The following is a 20,262-nucleotide window of genomic DNA, read 5'->3' as shown; positions in this document are numbered from 1 at the left end:
CTGACACTTAATGCCTTGGCCAGTGTTTCTCAGATGTACCAAGTTTCTTCTTAATACAAATCTCACCAATCTCTTGGTTCAACATCATATTCTGAATTGAATTTAAGACAATTATGTGACAAGGTTATTCATTAACACTAACAATTAAAAGATGTGAGCTCCTTATGAAGATTAGAATTACTAATATGAGACTGAATAAAACTAAATTAGGACCGAGTGCTCAAAATATATGTCACTTCGGGATAAACATTTTGTTTATGGGCATGATACTGCCCTCTAGTGCCAGGAAACACAGTAACTTCAGTAGACTAACTCAGCTAATGCATATGAATCACCTACTATGTATAAACATATTTTGCTAAGCACTTGGGGGCTGGGGATGGGGGTGGAGAAAAGGTTAAGCCTACCACACACCTATAATCATAAAAACTATATAGGCCCCTCAATGAATTTATAAATATAATGGGGAATATAAGAAATATAAAATAAATCACTGTAATCAAAGACAGTGCTATAAATGCTTTAAGAGTTGGCAGATAATAAATTACTAGAGTACAAAAAGGATTAGGTAAGCTTCATGAGATCAGCAGCATATAAGCCATCTTTGAAGGACTTCATAAACCAGAGATGAACAGTATGAATCAAGACCTGGAAGTAGGAAATACTATAAGGTTAAGAAAATAACTAATATGCTCCAATTTAGCTTGTAAGGGTATAGTAGAAGGTAGCTGAAAAGACTGGCTAAGGTTAGACTGGGAAGGGTCTGGAACTGCACTATCCAACATTGTAGCCACTTGAAGTATATGCCATTTAAATTTAATCAAAATAAAAATTTCAGTTTCTTAGTCATTCCAGTCATGTTTCAAGTCTCAATAGCCACATGTGGCTAGTGGCTACCATATTGGACAGTACAGATATAGTCCTGAGCAGCGCTGTACCAGCAAGTTGTATTAAACCACAAAACATCAATCTTTCAAGGCTTACTCCTCCTAAAATTTGCATATCTGATCCTTGCCAAAATCTATTAATAAAGAAACCCATAGGTCCTAATGCCATAAGAGGTAAATTTAAAAGTTTGGTTCCTATTCTTCTGGGCATTTCCAACTGTCAACTAAAACAAAGAGAAAAGTAGCACACGTGGCCTCCTAATAACCCTAAACAATCGTATTTTAAAAAGTGTACCAGCCTTTAGAATCTCTTTCTTTTTTTATTGGGAAAAAGAAAAGACAGAACTAAGAAAACTATGAAAGAAGGAAAAGACTATTAGGGCTTTATCTATAATGATAAAACAGAAGACTAAGAGGAGTCATTTCCAATGGTATCTCTGAGTATTTAAAGCAAGTATTTGAGTATTTATCCCTCAAACACCTGCTTTGGCCCCAAAGGAGTAACATCAGTCATCCTTTATACTTTTCACTATCTAATGCACAATCTATTTCTTTTGTGCAATTTACAAAATGACAGCCATTAAAAAACAACAATGTGTATAACGTATTTGTAGAAAGCATAATGTGAATCTTCTAAAGATCCAGTAGACATTCAGAATTCTAAATACAAGTTCTAAGCACAGTATAAAACCAGAAAAACAGAGTCAATTGCTTAGGGTAGTTGTCTAAAATTTCCATTCCAATCCTACTTATAGCAACAAGTCTGCATTTCTAATTCTTATCCACATCTATGAGTAAAACAAATATATTCTTAATGATCAGATTGGGAATCTAAAACACTGCAATCCTCTCCTCCAAATTACAAAAAAAACCCAACAGTAACAAACAGCTCAGAGATACAAGCCCTGAGCCATACTACCTGTCTCTGACTCTCAAATAATCTTCCTTCTACTGTAGCTTTGGGTTTTGACATGAGTGCAGTACATATTCAAAGAAAAATCAACTTCTCTCAACCAGTTTTTTTATTCTCTTTGCAAATTGGGCACTGATAATCACTCATCTCCCTCTTCAGTGGATTCATTCTTTGCCAATGCTACATGTTCAATTCATCTTGTCAGATGTTCATAAAGTCCCAAGGAGATCTCAAAAATTCAAGAGAATTATCTAAGTTTTTAGGAAAGTGGCATTTATGTATCAATATTTAAAATTGCATATAAATTCTGATAATGAATGAGAGAGGGTCTCCAAGATAGGAGAGGGAAAATGTCAATAATTATTTTCCATTCACATTTGATAGAATTTGGATAAAGTCCCTATCCCCCTCCCCTTTTTCCATAATATAAAACTCTTCTGAAAGAATTTGCCTCCAATTTAAAACTGAACTTTTTCTGCAGAACTCAAATGTGTCTGTTCTACTCTCAAATAGTATTTTCTTAGCAGTTTCAGAATACAAAAGAGGGATGTTCACAAAGGAAAACTTTATGGGTGTCAACCTAATAAAGAGTTTCTTGCTATCTTTCACATGCCTGGATGTAATTCTACAATTACTAAAAAGATTTGCTAAGGCCAGTCCAAATTGTTCACCCAAACCAAAACTAACATGGAATACAAGTGTTATTTTATTTTAAATTACGTTATCTTAGTGTTATGAGATCTTAGAGGTTATCTACCTACTTTTAGTATTTAGCAGAGAAGAAACTGAAGTCATTATCATCCATAGCCCCTTGTTTATTTGTAAAATACCTATGGCTAAATTATGTTTTATTGATAAAAACACTGTATTGGACCCACATAAAGGAGAAGAATCCCACCTTACTAAAGAAAAGTTTTTCATTCTTCTTCCATGATCTCAGTTTGGTAACATGAGCTCTGCATGGGTGGAAGGAGAGGAGTAAGAAAGTAAAACATCCTGAACACTGTCTGATCAGGTCATGAAATATGTCCTATAGTACCATGCCCAGCTATCTATCTGTTGAGTGCTCAAAAAGCTTTAATAAAAACCCTGGGACAATACACCACCAAAAGTCAAAGCTTGAAAGACTACAGAAAAATGGGGAGGGGATAAAAAGACAGCAGTAAGTTGAGGAGGGAAAAAAGCATGCAAATCCCAAAGGGATAAATATGCCAACCTTCCCGCAAACTGTGATAAGGGGCCAGGCACACTGCTGAGTAGCTGTCCTTTCCCGGCTTCAGGACAATCCATGAGAGTGGCAGAATCCTGCACGTGGGTTGATGAATCTTGGTCTTCTCCTCCAGCATGCTGGGGGAGATGTGAGACTCCAAAAGCCAGTGTTGCAATAAACCCGTCTTCCTTCCCTCACTCTTTAAAGAGGCCATTTATTATTTGCTGAAGATTTGATTAGCATTGCTCTTTAGGTTAAAGTGGGTACTTCATTTCTGCAGTACTAAGGTTTGCAAGAACAGCTAGATCCCAAGTTTACTTAGGGAGTGGGGCATTAAAAGTAGTGACAGCAGAAGGTCAGAATCAGTAAGTCTCCTGGAAAACATTTCTTCCTGTCAGCACTGGGCCTTGACACAGACACCTCCCTCCTCTACTCAAATGCCAAAAAGCAGGACTGATTTCAATGTGTAGAGCTGGAAGACAAGAGGGTTCCCTCAGAGAAAATGCTCGTAGCAACCAACCAACCTCATTCACCCAAAATAGTAAACAGTTGGTTTCTCTGCTCAGAACCAAAAGACTTCTGCCAGACAAGCAGTATCACATGACCAGGTTCCCTCTTCTCTCCTCTGCCTCCCTCCCTTTTTGTGCAAAGTCTGCACTGAAGTGGAACAAAGAGCTAAAACACTGCACTATTTTATTTCACTTGACATTTGTTTTTAAAATGTTTACAGATGAAACATACCAAATTGGGAGGAAGGGGAGGTACCAATGGAAAAACCAGGAAGCATTTACTTTGAATTAAGCCATACCACAGCATTGAGAAGAGTACCATTAAACAAAATGGTTAACTGGCAATTCAATGAATGAACAAATGAGTAAATAGATGGACACTTAACAATATGCAAATATTTTGCTGATAAAATCTCTAAAAGAAGATATAGCTCAGTACATATCTGACTTTTTCATTTAGAAAGAAAGGCTGTTAGATGCTGGCTAGTGCCAGAGACAATGGATTGCAACAACAGTGGCAGCCCACCAAAAATATGAGAGTCATACCCTTATCTTGTCAATTTCACATAATTTGATTTTATTCCTTATATCAGTGGTCGGCAAACTCATTAGTCAACAGAGCCGCAGTTTGCCGACCACTGCCTTATATCATAGGCCCGTCATTCAAATCACTGGGTAGACAACCAGGGCAGCTACACCAAAAGAATGAATTGAAAAATCTACCCAGCTAATTATGGAAACAGCTGCCATGACACTCACTAGCATTCACACCTAAGGGTGGTAGTGGTGGTAGATTTAAATAAGGCTGGCAACACAGCTAGAGCCAGATGTGCCACCAGATTCTTCTCCCTACAAGGTTCCTTAGCACTTGAAAGCTGAGCAAGGCATAGTGTAGAGGCATGGAAGCAAAAACCTCTATGCAGAGCAATTTGTTCCAGTAGGAAAATAGGTAAAGTATAAGAATCAACTGTGTCACCATCGTCTACCATGGCCCTACCCGCAGGGCCAACCAGGGAGCTTTGAGAATAGAGTCACTCATCTTTATCCACCCCCTTGCATTATAAGATGCTCAATAAATATTTGTAAAATGGAAAAGAAAAAGGAATATATGTGTGTGTGTGTGTGTGTGTGTGTGTGTGTACACACACACACACACACACACACACACACACACACTGAGTGGCCAGATTATTATATGTATCACTCAGTGATACCTACATAATCTGGCCACTCAGTGTGTGTGTACACACACACACACATACACACACACACATTCCTTTTTCTTTTCCATTTACAAATATTTATTGAGCATCTTATAATGCAAGGGGGTGGATAAGGATGAGCAACTCTATTCTCAAAGCTCCCTGGTGTGTGTGTGTGTGTGTGTGTGTGTGTGTGTGTGTGTGTGTATTTTAGAGGCCCGGTGCATGAATTCGTGCATGGGTGGGGTCTGGCCAGCATGGCCAGGGGGAGGGGACATGGGCGGTTGGTCGGCCTGCCTGCTGGTCGAACTTCTGGTCAAGGGGACAATTTGCATATTAGCCTTTTATTATATAGGATATACACTGAGTGGCCAGATTATTATGCATTCAGAGATCATAATAATCTGGCCACTCAGTGTATATATCAGAAATCATTAATTTAACCAATACCTTTCCCTAGCAAGACCATGCTGAGATAATTGTTACAGGAGGTCTTCAAGATAACATTTTTTCATTACAACATTGTTGAGATGCCATAGGAGCTTAACTCTTGTTTCATCAATTAGCCTATGTAAAACTGGTTTCATTATACATCATTTAGCGTAAAGTCACAGAACCTATCTGCGACATTAGGTGAGGACTTAACTATACTTGGCTAGTGTTAGAATACAAATACTTCCAATAAATAGTTCGCTGGCCAGGATGAGGAGCAAATGGAACTCTCAGACATTACTGGGCACAACACAAAATAATAATGCTACTTTGGAAAACAGTTTGGAAGTGTCTTTTTAAAAAAATATTTTTATTGATTTTTAGAGAGAGAGAGAGAAAAACACTGATGTGAAAACATTGATCAGCTGCCTCCTGCACGCCCTGCAACAGGGATCGGCCTGCAATCCAGGCATGTGCCCTGACCGGGAATCCAATTGGCAACCTTCTGTTGCACGGGATAATGCCCAACCAACTGAGCCACACCTTTTACACTTACCATACAACTCAGTAAATCACATTCCTGGATATTTAAACAAAGGGAAATTCGAATGTATGTCCACATAAAGAGCTGTACATGAATATTCATAGCATCTTTATTTTAATAGCTAAACACTAGAAACAACCCCAATGTCCTTCAACTTGTGAACAGAATAAAAATTGTGGTACATCCATACAACAAAATACTACTTAGTGACTAAATAAACCCCCAACTATTGCTACCTACAACATATACAAACCCCAAAAGCATTATGCTAGTGAAAGAAGACAAACGCAAAAGGCTACATACAGAATGATTGCATTTACACGACATTAAGGAAAAGGCAAAACTATAAGGGCAGAAATAACATCAGAGGTTGCCAGGAGTTGGGAATAGGAAGGAGACTGTCTGTAAACAGGCATGATGGGACTTTTTGAGGGAAATATTCTGTATGTCTTGATTGTGACAGTGGTTTACCTTTTACCAAAACTCTCCGAACTATATCCCTATAAAGGGTGACCATTGTTGCATATAAACTAATCTCAATTTTTTAAAAAGCAGACTATGAAATAGTATGCATAGAGGCAGAATGGAACAGTAGTTAAGAATATAAGCTCTAGAATTAGATTGCCTGGGTTTAAATCTTGGCTCTACAACTTACTAGCTGTGTTACCTTGAGAACTTGAACATCTCTATGCCTCCATTTAGTGGGGATAATAGTATTTACCTCAAAGGGTTGCTGTAATAAATGAGCTAATACACTTAGAACAGTGCCTATTCTGTAAGCATCCAGTGCATGCAAGCTGTTGTCATCACACAATTATTTAACACAGTGGTCGGCAAACTCATTAGTCAACAGAGCCAAATATTAACAGTACAACGATTGAAATTTCTTCTGAGAGCCAAATTTTTTAAACTTAAACTTCTTCTAACGCCACTTCTTCAAAATAGACTCGCCCAGGCCATGGTATTTTGTGGAAGAGCCACACTCAAGGGGCCAAAGAGCCGCATGTGACTCGCGAGCCGCCGTTTGCCGACCACGGATTTAACACATACATATATCTCTGGGCACAGAAGAGAGTGGAAGGATGGCCACTATCTGGTTGGTGGGAAAGGATGATTTTATTTCCTCACTCGCTGCTGTTTATCTGTATTTTCTACATTAAAGAATACTTGCCTTTATACTAAGCAAAAAATAATGATTTTTCTCAAAAAAAAACAATAAAAGAAAGGACACTGGGCTATGATTTAGTTGTCCTGTTTTTCAGCTGTGCTAATTATTTAGTTGTATGACCTAAGGGTGTCACCTGCATCTCTAAAAAGGAAAGGCTAGAGCAGATAGGGTGTCCTCTATCTCTAAAAAGAAATAGTTTTCTAAGACTTATGGTGGGACTAGGTGAGTTATACCCTTTATTTTGTCTCACTTTTCTTTCCATATTTGCCATCTGCCTACCATGTACAAGGCACAGTGGCACACACAGATAAAACATCCAAGTCCTTGTCCTTACGGAGCTTATAGTACAAGTTATTCAAAAAAACAAAGACAGGCTTAAACCCAATTATTCAGCATGATAAGTGCTTTGAAGGGAACACAGAAGCAGACTAGCTGGGTTTGGAGGAGTCAGAGAAGATACCTGAGCCAATAACTGAATGGTTTAAAAAAAAAAGTCAACCAAAGAGATGGGGAAGGAAATTCTAACCAAGGGAACAGGAATGTACAAAAGCAAAAGGTGTGCAAATAGCAATTTCCTGGAATGAAGGATAGCAGTATGGAAATGAGGAGGGCCAAGACCAGCAGCAGGGAGGCTGGTTAGAAAGAGGGAGATGAGCATTTGTTTATTCAGACCATTGATAATCTCCAGAAAGCATATGAGACTGTTTTATTATTATTCAAATGTCTCTATATGCCACAAATAACCCTGATAAATATTAGTCTAAATGTACTTTACTATATTTATAAATATAGCATTCTAGAGGCTTGGTGCATGAAAATTCGTGCACTTGGGGGTGGGGGTCGCTCAGCCCAGCCTGTGCCCTCGCAGTCTAGGACCCCTTGGGGGATGTCCACCTGCCAGCTTAGGCCCGCTCCCCGGGGGATCAGGCTTAAGCTGGCAGTCAGATATCCCTCTGGCAGCCTGGGAGCCCTTGGGGGATGTCCAACTGATAGCTCAGGCATGCAATCGGACATCCTCAGTGCTGCCAAGGATGCCACTCCTGCACTCATAGCCGTCAGCCTGGCTTGTGGCTGAGCAGAGCACCCCATGTGGGAACACACTGACCACCGGGGGCGGGGGGGCAGGGGGGCAGCTCCTGCGTTGAGCATCTGCCCCCTGGTGGTCAGTGTGCATCATAGCAACTGGTCATTCCCCGTCATTCTGCCTTAGGATCAATTTGCATATTACCCTTTTATTATATAGTATTATTATATAGGACTAGAGGCCCAGTGCACGAATTTGTGCATGTGTGGGGTCCCTCTGGGTGACCTGCAGGGATCGGACTGAAACCCGCAGTCCAACGCCACCTGGAGCTCCTACCTGCCACTCTTGCTCATCCTGGCCCCACTGTGCCTGCCACGGGCTTGTGCCCAATCACTCCCAATCAGGAGAGGATCGCGTTGCCTTAGCAGCTCTCGCCAGCTATGAGCCCTGCATTTGGTGCCCTCCCAAGGGGCGTGGCCTGTGGGATCAGGCTGAAACTGGCTCTATGACATCCCCCAAGGAGTCCTGGATTGCGAGAGGGTACAGGCCAGGCTGAGGGACCCCACTAGTGCATGATCAAGTGGGGGAGGAACCGCAGGAGGGCTCCAGGGAGTGTCCAGCCATCTTGTTCAGTCCCAATCGGCCAGACCCCCTCAGCAAGCTAACCTACTAGTCGAAGCATCTGCCTCCTGGTGGTCAGTGCACATCATAGCGACTGGTCGACCAGTCGAATGTCTGTCCCCTGGTGGTCAGTGCACATCATAGTGAGCAGTTGAGCAGCCTTAGCATATCATTAGCATATTACACTATCGACTGTTCTGCCGTTCAGTCTATTTGCATATTACCCTTTTATTACATGGGATGGTTTCATTGTAATTTTTCACCTTCAGGACAGCTCATGATCTCTCACTATACAGGCAAAAATACAGGGTAGAAAATAGGGGGAACGAGGTATAAAAATCCGTTTGACATTACTAAATTAACATTTTAGTGATTTCACAATTGTTTTCTTATATAGATGTTATGCTTGGAACTAACATTCCTTTAGCATTTCTCAAGCTGCCTAAATTACAGAACCTAGTAAATTAAATAAAAACCATCACCCAAAATAGGGAGCCAGTCACAATCTCTCCTGGGATTCATCGTTCTGACTCTAACACTGAGTCATTTAAAGAGCAGAGAAAACGCAGAGTACTGATAAGTAGTCTGAACACAAATGTGGAGCAGAGTTGCCAGAGCATACTGCATATGCAGGCTGACCATTTACTGCAAGCTGAAACAGAAAAACCAAGATGGAAGGGGAATTGTCTAACTGTGCCTTTGAGTAATCACAGCCTCCAAAAGAAAAGAGGCGAAGCAACTGTTTCTCAAGCAAACAAAGAAAGCAAAACCCTGCTGCCTCCCTATAATCACATACTCAATATGTTTTAACTTCATTTTACTAGTAAATCCCACTTCAAGGAATATATCTTTCTGATCGAAACACCAGTCAGAAAGAATGTATGCACCCCCATCTGGAAACAGCCCAAGTGCCCATCAGTAGATGAGTGGATAAGAAAGCTGTGGTATACTTACACCATGGAATACCATGCAGCAGTAAAAAAGAAGGGTATCTTACCCTTTGAGACAGCACTGAGGGACCTGGAGAGTATTATGCTAAGCAAAATAAGCCAGTCAGAGAAAGAGAAGTATCACATGATCTCACCCATATCTGGAATTTAATGAACAAAATAAACTGATTAACAAAATAAATCCAGACATAGAAGCATGGAACAGACTGTCAAATTGCAGAGGGGAGGCGGGGATGGGTGGGTGGATGGGAAGAGATCAACCAAAGAACTTGTATGCATATATACATAACCCATGGACACAAATAATAGTGTGGTGAAGGCCTGGGGTGGTGGGTGGGGGTGGCTAGAAGTGGTCAATATGGAGAAAAGAGGGACATATGTAATACTTTAACAAATAAAGATTTTTTTTAAATAAAAATGTTTATTTCTTACAAATGACTTTGAAAACAATAGTCAGTCATTTTAAGATTTTGAAGGCAGAACATACAAAAATGTCTTCTCTGTAATCTGAGACCTTAAGAGCCAAAATAATTTTATTTAAACTTTCCCCCCAAACGTCCCTTCATAATGAAACCAGGCAGTAATACTTCAGCTCAAACAGAAGAATTTAAGAAGCAGAGGAGAACCTACACAGGATTTTTTTAAAAATATATATTTTATTGATTTTTTACGGAGAGGAAGGGAAAGGGATAGAGTTAGAAACATCGATGAGAGAGAAACATCGATCAGCTGCCTCCTGTGGAGGCCCTTGACCGGAATCGAACCTGGGACCCTTCAGTCCGCAGGCCAATGCTCTACTCACTGAGCCAAACCGGTTAGGGCCTACACAGGATTTTCAAGTACAGTCTATAATTTTTTTATACTGAAATAAAAGTCTACATCTATAAACAAAAAGAATACCATACTTTTACATCTCTTCTCTTATTGGTGGTTTACAATCTCCTTTATAAAGATAGTTCTCTGCATGCTTCCAGGGAAGCCCAGGTCCTTTTTGCCTACCTAATACTACAGAGGACACCTTTTGGCTGTGTTCCTCCACTCTCCCTCTGTCATCAATGCACAGGGAAGCCAGCAGCTAGTGAGCCTCTGAACAACCTGAGCATCCCTGCTATGCTCTATTCTCTTAAAGGTCTCCAGCTGAACTTTAGGCAAGAAGAGCCTACCACAAAGCCCTTTAGATACAGGACAGCTGAGCTAATGAGGCTAGAAATCCGTTCACGTGTGCTTCCCATAACTGCTTGTGGTAGCCCCATTACATACCACCATTTGTTCTTTTCTCAGTGGTCCAGCTGTCACCAGCCAAATAAGCTCTGCACATTATGAACTGGCAGTAAGATTAGAAGTGCACAGTTCCAAGGAAAAATCTATTTAGATGATATCAAACTACATTTCTGCTGGCTTTCACATGACTTCATTGTTTTTTATTATTCGCAACTTTCAAAGTCAAAAGCTGCTAGAACTCCTCCAGGACAAGGCCATCTCCCTCCACTTATCTTCTCTAAAGCAAGAGTCAGTCACGTTAATTTTTCAGCAAATCCAGGCATTTTCTCCTAGAAATCAGGTTGCCCAGCAGCCACTCACTCACTAGGGTTACATGTTCTGCTTCATATAGTTCAATCCTCTAGTTTTACATAGATACACACAAGCCTCAATCGCAGGGCAGTACAAACCGGAGTCCCATTTAACTCCAGGGTGTCTGTAATTTGGGAATCTGAAAGACAGTACATTTATTGAGCTCCTTTAATGGTACTATACTCAGAGAGTCAATTCCAATTTGGAATGCTTCATAATTTTAAAAAGAGTGGTGTCCTTCATCAGACACCTTACCTTGAGACTCTGCCACTATTCAACAAAAAGATTTCTTAGCAAGACTGTACTGCAAAGAAGGTATCAACATTTCCCAGGTATCAACATTTATTTTTATATACATTATAAAAATAAACTATCCAAGGTTGCATAGGCCCACTGAAAAGACAGTTAAATTTAGATGAAAATAACTAATTTCATAGCTTTAAATGTAAATGGTGAAGTTAATAAAGTTCTAAGCTGGATTGGTGGCAATGAGTCTTTTCTGTAAAAGTTTGTTATTTTAAGAAAAAAAATTATTTTATAATTGAAAATTAATTTTAAAAAATAAAAATTGATACCACTTGCTTTGTAGTTGAAAAAATTAGCCTAGTTTTTTCCCCCCTCAAACTTCTTAGATGTCAAATTCTCTCAGGTAGGTAATCTCAAGATAAATGCTGTGTCTGGTCAGATTTCAGAACAAAATTTGGTTCTGAACATATTTAATACATCAGTCTTTCTGTTAGGAAATAGTAAGTTTTCTGATTAAACTAAGTGAATGGTGAAGAACAATTAAAATTACCTCTAACCCATATATTTTAATGAAAAGCAACAGAGTGCCAAAATCTATTTTCTGAATCCAGATCATATAGTTAAACATCATCCCCACAAATTCAAGCAATCAAAATGATAAGGGGAAGCATAGCAAAGCAGTCATTTAAATAAGTGAGAGACTAGGTAAGAGTTTGATCAAACAGAATCCTCAATTTATAATCTCAAATTTAGATGTGTTACAAGGGATACTCCACTCTTTAAAATAATAAAACAGCCCTAGCAGGAATTTGAACTGCTTAATTCCTTCAGCTTTTTCACCAAGTCCCCAACCCCCACTCCCCTCTGGCAATCATCAGTTTGTTTTCCATAGCTATGAGTCTGTTCCTGTTTTATTTATTTTGTTCTTCAGAGTCTGCATATAAGTGAAATTATATGTTATTTGTCTTTCACTGTCTAACTTTTTTCATTTAGCGTAAAAACCTCTAGGTCCATACATGCTGTCACAAATGGTAAGATTTTCATTCTTTTTATAGCCAAGTAATATGCCACTGTATATATGTACAACTTTTTTTATGCACTCGTCTATTGATGGGCACATGGGTTGCTTCCATATTTTGGCTACTGTAAATAATGCTGCAATGAAAATTATATCTTTTAGTGTTTTGGGTTTTTTCGAATATATACCCAGAAGTGGAATTGCTGGGTCATAAGCCAATTCCATATTTAATTTTTTAGGAACCTCTATACTATTTTACATAGTGGCTGTACCAGTATGCATTCCCACCAACAGTGCATGAGGGTTCTTTTTTCTCCACATCCTCACACTTGTAATTTGTTGATTTATTGATGACAGTCATTTTGGCAGATGTGAGGTGATATTTTATTATGGCTTTAATTTTCATTTTCTAATGATTCGTGATGCTGAGCATTTTTTCATTTATCTATTGGCCATCTCTACGCCCCGTGTCTATTCAGGTCCTCTAACCATTTTTTAATTGGATTGTTTGTTTTTTTGGTGTTGAGTTGTATGTGTTCTTTATAAATTTTGGATATTAACCCCTTCTCGGATATATCACTGGTGAATTTCTTCTCCCACTCAGTGGATTGTCTTTTTGTTTTGTTGATGATTTCCTATTTTTTTTACTGTGCAAAAAGTTTTTACATTGATGTAGTCTGATTTGGGTTTTTTGTTTTTGTTGTTTCCCTTGCCCCAGGAGATATATCAGAAAAAATGCTAAGAAAGATGTCAGATTTTACTGCCTATGTTTTCTTCTAGGAGTTTTATGGTTTCAATTCTCACATTTAAGTCTTTAATCCATTTTGAATTTATTCTTGTATATGGTGGAAAAAGGTGGTCTAGTTTCATTTTGTTGCACTTATCTGTCCAATTTTCCCAACACCATTTATTGAATAGACTGTCTTTACTCCACTGTATATTCTTGCCTCCTCTGTCATTGGTATGGGTTTACTTCTGAGCTCTCTATTCTGTTCCACCAATCTGTAGACACAGATCAATACCATGCTGTTTTGATTACTATTGCCTTATAGTATAGTTTTATATCAGGTGGCATGACACCTCCAATTTTGTTCTTTCTCAAGACTGCTGTGGCTATTTGGGCTCTTCTGCGGTTCCATGTACACTTTTGAATTATTTGTTCTCGTTCTGTGAAAAACACCATTGGTATTTTGATAGGGATTGTGAATGCTAACTCTTTGCAAAAAGGATTACATCTTGTTTCTTACAGGGAACCCAACGGATACTCAATAAACATTATCAACATCTAGTCCACTATCTTTCAACCAGATGCTAATTATTGAACCCTTAGCAATGTTATTTACCATTGTTGCCAGATCCTAGACAAAGGGAAGTAGAAAAGATCATACTCAAATTAGACCCTGGTGCTGATCAGACCCAGACTGCAATGGTCTATATTTATGATAAAATAAAGTTTTAAAAATTACCAGAGGGAAAGAGGGGTGGGAGGAGGTAGAAGAGGGTAATGGGGGAATAAGTGTTGACAAAAGGAATCTTGAGTTTGGATGGTGAACACACAATATAATATATAGATGGCATATTCTAGATTTGTACACCTGAAACCTATATAATTTCATTAACCAATGTCAGCTCAACAAATTAAATTAAAAATTTTTTAATTATCCATAAATCTTATCTAAGCTCTTTCAACTGATTTAATTAATATGTAGTCAGGTGCATTGAAGTCAAAGGTGTGACCCCTAATTCCAGCAATTATCAGCTAGGTTCCAGGTTCTCTCAAAGTAAAATTTTACTTAACTTGAAGAACTACTGTTGAAGTTAAATAAGATGACTACTTAAAGTGCCTACTATAAGGGAGGCAGTCAATAAATACATGGCAGCTATTATTGCTGTTAAAATTATGATTAAGTATAAGCTAAAAATTATTCATAATATAAATTACATTACATTAAAGTACATTACGAAATCAATATTCTGGTAAAATATGGGACATAAAACATAAACCCTTCTTGAACATGATTTGCTTACCACTATGATAAACTTCCCCAGAAAAATGATCTCTGTAGAAAGATAAACTTGTCAAGGATCTGGGGGAAAAGGTTTTGCATAGATACAAAGACTATGCACTAAAACTCAATTTTATGCGACATTTTTATATTTAATAGGTGCCTTAGGATCCGAATGCCCAGCCTTTTACTATTAATGAAATCTTGTACTCATCCCCTGATTCCTTATAATCCATATCTCACTGTCATTTCAAGATGTGACTGCAATGTCTATAGAGGTTGGGTTGAGATTAAAGTAACAATGAGCTATCACCTTGTTCCTATTAGACCAGTTAAAATTTTAAAAGAGTTGCCCTGGTCAGGTGGCTCAACTGGTTGGAGTGTTGTCCCATACACCAAGGTTATGGGTTCGATCCCCAGTCAGGGCACATACAAGAATCAACCAATGAATGCATCAATTAGTGGAACAACAAATCTCTCAATCTCTCTCTCTCTCTCTCTCTCTCTCTCTCTCTCTCTCTCTCTCTCCTTTCCTCTCTCTAAAATTAATAATTTAAAAAAAATGAAAGTGGCAGTGTGCATAAATAAATCTTACTGGGAACAGACAAACCCCCTTTTTTACATTCTATCATCATTTGTGCTTTATTTTTAAGTTTTGTTACTTTTGTTATTTACTTCATCAAATGGGAGACTCAATTATCCTAAATTTCTGCTTGGAAAAACACTTATTTCCCCCTAGAAACCACCATATTAATCTTAACAGCATATGTGCCAGGCACTGTTCTATGTGCTTTATCAACCCTTTTATTCCTCACAAAACCAGTGTAGTTCTCAACCCGAGGTGATTTTTGTCTCTCCACCCTAGGGAGCATATGGCAATATCTGGAGACATTTTTGCTTGTTACAACTGAAGGGTTGCTACTGGCATTTGCAGGCAGCAGCCACGTATACAGCTAAACATCTTACAACACACAGGACAGCCCCCCACAGCACAGAATTATAAAGCCCCAAATGTCAATAGTGCTGAGCTGAGAAACCCTGCAATGACCCTACAAGGTAGGTACTACTGTTGTTCCAATTTTTCAGATGCAAAAACTGAGGCACTGAGAAAGTAAGTAAAGTGCTTAAGGTCACAGATCTAGCAGATGGCAAAGCCAAGATCTGAACCTAGCAGTCTAGCTCCAGAATCCATACTCTTTTTTTTTTTTTTAATCCTCACCCGAGGATATATTTTCATTGATTTTTAGAGTGAGTGAAAGAGAGAGGGGCCCGGGTGAGGCCACGCGCCCCTGGGTCCGGGTAAGGCCACGCGCCCCTGTGTCTGGGTGAAGCTGGATCCCGGGTCCGGGTGAGGCCACGCGCCCCTGGGTCCGGGTGAGGCCATGCGCCCCTGGGTCTGGGAGAGGCCACACGCCCCTGGGTCCGGGTAAGGCCACGCGCCCCTGGGTCCGGGTGAGGCCACGCGCCCCTGGGTCCGGGTGAGGCCACGCGCCCCTGGGTCCGGGTGAGGCCATGTGCCCCTGGGTCCGGGTGAAGCTGGATCCCGGGTCCAGGTGAGGCCATGTGCCCCTGGATCCGGGTGAGGCTGGATCCCGGGTCCGGGGGAAGCCGCGCGCACCTGGGTCCAGGTGAGGCCACGCACCCCCTGGGTCCGGGTGAGGCCACGTGCCCCTGGGTCCGGATGAAGCCGTGCCCCTGGGTCCGGCCGAGACCCAACCAGAGGGAATCGAACCTGCATTACCACCATTTGTCCACCATCCAGAGCTGAGGGGTCAGTGCTGACATGTACACATAAGGAACTGGTGGACATTGATATTGGGTCTCAAAAGAACTGTTGGTCCAGAAAGAAACTCACTACAGACTGATTCATTTGCCTGTCAGCATAACTATTATTGCTCATCTCACATTCAGTTCACATGATCTCGCTCATCTAGGGGAAATGATGAACAACATAGACTGATGAACAAGAACAGAACCAGAAACAAGGAGGCATCGATCGGACTATCGGGCCTCAGAGGGAGGATAGGGGAGGGTGGGGGGAGGGGGGAGAGATCAACCAAAGGACTTGTGTGCATGCATATGAGCCTAACCAATGGTTAAGTTCAACAGGGGGTTGGGGCATCCGTGGGGAGGGGTGTGGGATGGGAATGGGGGGATGAGGACAAATATGTGACACCTTAATCAATAAAGAAATTAAAAAAAAAAAAGAGAGAGGGAAAGGCAGAGAGAAATATCAATGTGAGAGAAACATATTGATTAGTTGCTTCCTGCATGTGCCCCTACAAGAGCCCAGGCCAGGGAGGAGCCTGCAACCGAGGTATGTGCCCTTGATCAGAATTGAACCCGGGACCTTTTGGTCCACAGGCTGATGCTCTATCCACTGAGTCAAACTGGCTAGTGCCAGAGTCCATACTCTTAGCCTTTCAGAAGGAAGACATAGTTGAGAAGCTTACCCACAACTTTCTCTCCCTCCTGGATTCCAAGCTTGTTTGGGAGAATAAAGTATTTATTTGGTCATTCATTCACAATTCCATCTATCCATCTATCTATTTAACAAGTATTCATTGAGCATCCACTATGTGTCTAATACTGCTCGGTGAACAAGAAAAGGCCTCTGTTGTGATATATACGTTCCTCACTCATATTCCCCCACCATATTTACTAGTTCTTGAACATGCTAAGCACAATCGCACCTGTGTCTGGAAAGTTTTCCCCCAGAAGAATACGAGCATGGATCACTCCTTCACTTCATTCAGGTCTCTGCTCAAATGTCACTTTCTTAGGCTTTTTCTAATCACCCTTTCTAAATTAGGTACAGACTTTTACCATCTATCCCCTTTCCCTGCTTTATATTTCTTAATAGCATTTCTCATTCCTAATATTACATTACATTGTATTGCTCATTGTCACTGACTTCCCTCTCACCAGTAGAACATAAGCTCCATGAGAGCTCTATCTTCAGAACTGAGAAATCTACCTACCACATAATCAGCATTCAATAAATATTGGTTAGACTAGCAAACATCTTTTTAATATAAGCATCTTCTCATGAATACCACAGTTCACCTGGACTTCTGCAACTACCTCTTATTTGGTCTCTCTGCCACCTTTTGTAGCCTCATTCAATTAATCTCCTACATTGAAACCAGAATAATCTCTAAAATACAAATCTAATGTCATGCCTCTACTCAAAACCCTTTCCCATTGCTCTCAGGATAAAGACCAAACTCCTAAGGCTTTTCTGGGCCTCCGTGAATCTCTAAGTTACTTTTACCATTCATCTTCTCACATTTAATAGCGGTAGTCATAGCAGTATCAGTAAAGCTAACAGGTACTGAGTACTTGCTGTGTGCCAGGCATTAATCTAAGGGCACTATATGTCCTAAATAATTTAGCCCTAATCTGTAAAGTAGGAATTACTGTTATATCTATTTTCAGATGGGGAAACTGAGGCACAAAGAAATAACTGTCCAAGGGCAACTAGTAAGTGGTAAGGCCAGGATGTAAACCCAGGCAGTCAGGCTCCAGAGCCCTCACTCATATCCAGATACTCTACGCGGTCTCTCTACACCAGGCGTCCTCAAACTACGGCCCGCGGGCCACAGGCGGGTGTTTTTGCCGTTTTGTTTCTTTACTTCAAAATAAGATATGTGCAGTGTGCATAGGAATTTGTTCATAGTTTTTTTTAAACTATAGTCCGGCCCTCCAACGGTCTGAGGGACAGTGAACTGGCCCCCTGTTTAAAAAGTTTGAGGACCCCTGCTCTACATCAACTGTAACAAAAGTCCATCACTTCCTCAAATGTGCTATTTCATTTCACACCCCCAGGTCTTCATATTGTTCTCAATGGTGAAACATGCTTCAGATCATAGCTTACACATTCCTTTCTTCTGCAAGGCCTTCCTGCCATGTTCCCTAGAATTGTTTGGATCCCCCTGCTCTGTTCTCCCATAGCACCCTAAGTTTCCCATTATAACCCCTATTCTATTTTATTATAATTACTTGTCTTCCTTCACCAATAAATTTCAGGCTGCACGACGACAGGAACTATGTCTATCTTGTTCACCACTGTACCCCCAGCACCTACCATAGGCCTGGGATATATGCGGGGCTGAGTGAATAATTTCTTATGGTACTAGCACCATGAGGCCTTTCCTAACCCCGTCCTAAAAGTAATTCATTGTTTCTCTAAGAACCCTGCTCATATGGCACATATTTTATGCTTTATATTTTACTAGAGGCTCAGTGCATGATTGAATCATGCACGTGTAGGGTCCCCTACACGCTTTCGCTTTCGATCACGGGGAGCTGGGTGCCTGTCCGCTGGTGTACCAGGCGCCGGAGGCTTCTGAGAGGCCTGGTGCCTGAGCATAAAGGCATCCAGCTCCCATGCTTTTGCTTTCGATCGCTGGTGCACCAGGCCTTTCAGAAGCCTCAGGCATGGCGGAGGCTTCTGAAAGGCCTGCTGCCTGAGTGGAAAGACACCCAGCTCCCACGCTTTTGCTTTTGATCACGGGAAGCTGGGTGCCTGTCCGCTGGTGCCTGAGTGGACAGGCACCCAGCTCCCACACTTTTGCTTTCGATTGCGGGGGAGCTGAGTGCCTGCTGCCTGAGCGGACAGGAACTCAGCTCCCCCGCTTTTGATGGTCCGGGCGGCGGGATGTCAGCTCGCTGCCCCAAAGGCCCCTTCTGTGCCGCAGCACAGCCATGGCACAGACGCTGAGCTCGTGCCACTGCTGGCGATGCAGCTCAGCATCCCGCCGGCCCAATCAGCTACCCCGGCCACCACGAGTCCCGCCCCCCCCCGCGCCTCCTGGCCAATCATGGGCATAGCGAAGGTACGGTCAATTTGCATATTTGTCTATTATTAGGTAGGATTACATATCTATTAAAATAATGTATATACATGTATTCTTTTCCTGTATGCTTGTAAAAATCAGGTACAATATCATATATTTAAGAAATTTTTGGAGTGACTTTCACAAACTTAGCACTTAATAATTATTGTATATAAAGGATCTCTCTATTATTTCTTATAGATGCCTGTAAATCAACTTAACAGTAATAATTGAAAGAAATGGACTGATAATTACTCAAGAGTTTAAAATGACTCCCCACTCCTGATAAAGGCCAAGCTCTTCAATTTAACACTCAGGGTCCTCAATAATCCAGCTCCTTATTACCTATGCAACTCAATCTTCTTTTCCAACGATCCCATATCTATAATTCTAATCAAGGAGAAAACCTTATTTTTCCTCGCATACCATGCCTAGTCTAGTTTCCAGATCTTTTTTTTTTTTTTAATATATTTTATTGATTTTTTACAGAGAGGAAGGGAGAGGGATAGAGAGTTAGAAACATCAATGAGAGAGAAACATCGATCAGCTGCCTCCTGCACACCCACCTACTGGGGATGTGCCCGAAACTAAGGTACATGCCCTTGACCGGAATCGAACCCGGGACCTTTCAGTCCGCAGGCTGACGCTCTATCCACTGAGCCAAACCGGTTTCGGCTAGTTTCCAGATCTTGCCTTAAGGATCCTCTTCCTGCCTGTACACCTTTGATTCACCCTTATCTTCTCTGACTCCTCCTGCCTATCCAAATCACACTTTCTCTCAAAGGTCCAGCTCTAATCTTACCTCCTCTATGAAGTTTTCCTGACCTTATTTCTCTCTCTTTTCTAAGGAATTTATAATTCTCTGTAACCCCTGTATCTCCAAAAAGAATATGTTTTCTGAATCTCAGAATCATTCCTTCTACTTCTCAGAAATCCCTCAGAGTATCTACCAGATTGTTAAGTATATAATCAATAATAAATACTTGCTAGTTAAAAGAGAAATCTCATAGTAGCCATACATATTATCACCCCATCAACCACCCATGCTAACAGTAGAAGCCATTGCACAGAATGACAACCTACTGGATGAGTGCAACTATCTTTTAGAGTGGGCAGGAATGC

The 20,262-nt window shown here is 40.7% G+C and overlaps 1 protein-coding gene across 3 annotated transcripts in view; it reads right to left on the bottom strand.

Annotated features, from left to right (window-relative positions):
* MRTFA (myocardin related transcription factor A) overlaps positions 1-20,262 on the bottom strand; it is a 101,099-nt gene that overhangs the window by 56,741 nt on the left and 24,096 nt on the right. The window contains exon 1 of one of the 3 annotated variants that reach the window (XM_079774277.1): positions 3,017-4,490. The exons of the other annotated variants lie outside the window; for them this stretch is intronic. Coding sequence (XP_079630403.1) covers positions 3,017-3,224 — 208 coding nt within the window. The 5' untranslated portion in view covers positions 3,225-4,490. Of the gene's footprint in view, positions 1-3,016; positions 4,491-20,262 lie in introns of those variants that run through there. 3 annotated transcript variants of the gene reach the window in all.

Source organism: Cnephaeus nilssonii (assembly GCF_951640355.1).
Source record: "Cnephaeus nilssonii genome assembly, chromosome: 6".
Lineage (NCBI taxonomy): Eukaryota > Metazoa > Chordata > Mammalia > Chiroptera > Vespertilionidae > Cnephaeus > Cnephaeus nilssonii.
The sequence above is the reverse complement of the archived record's forward strand: the minus strand, read 5'-3'. Positions and strand labels throughout refer to the sequence as shown.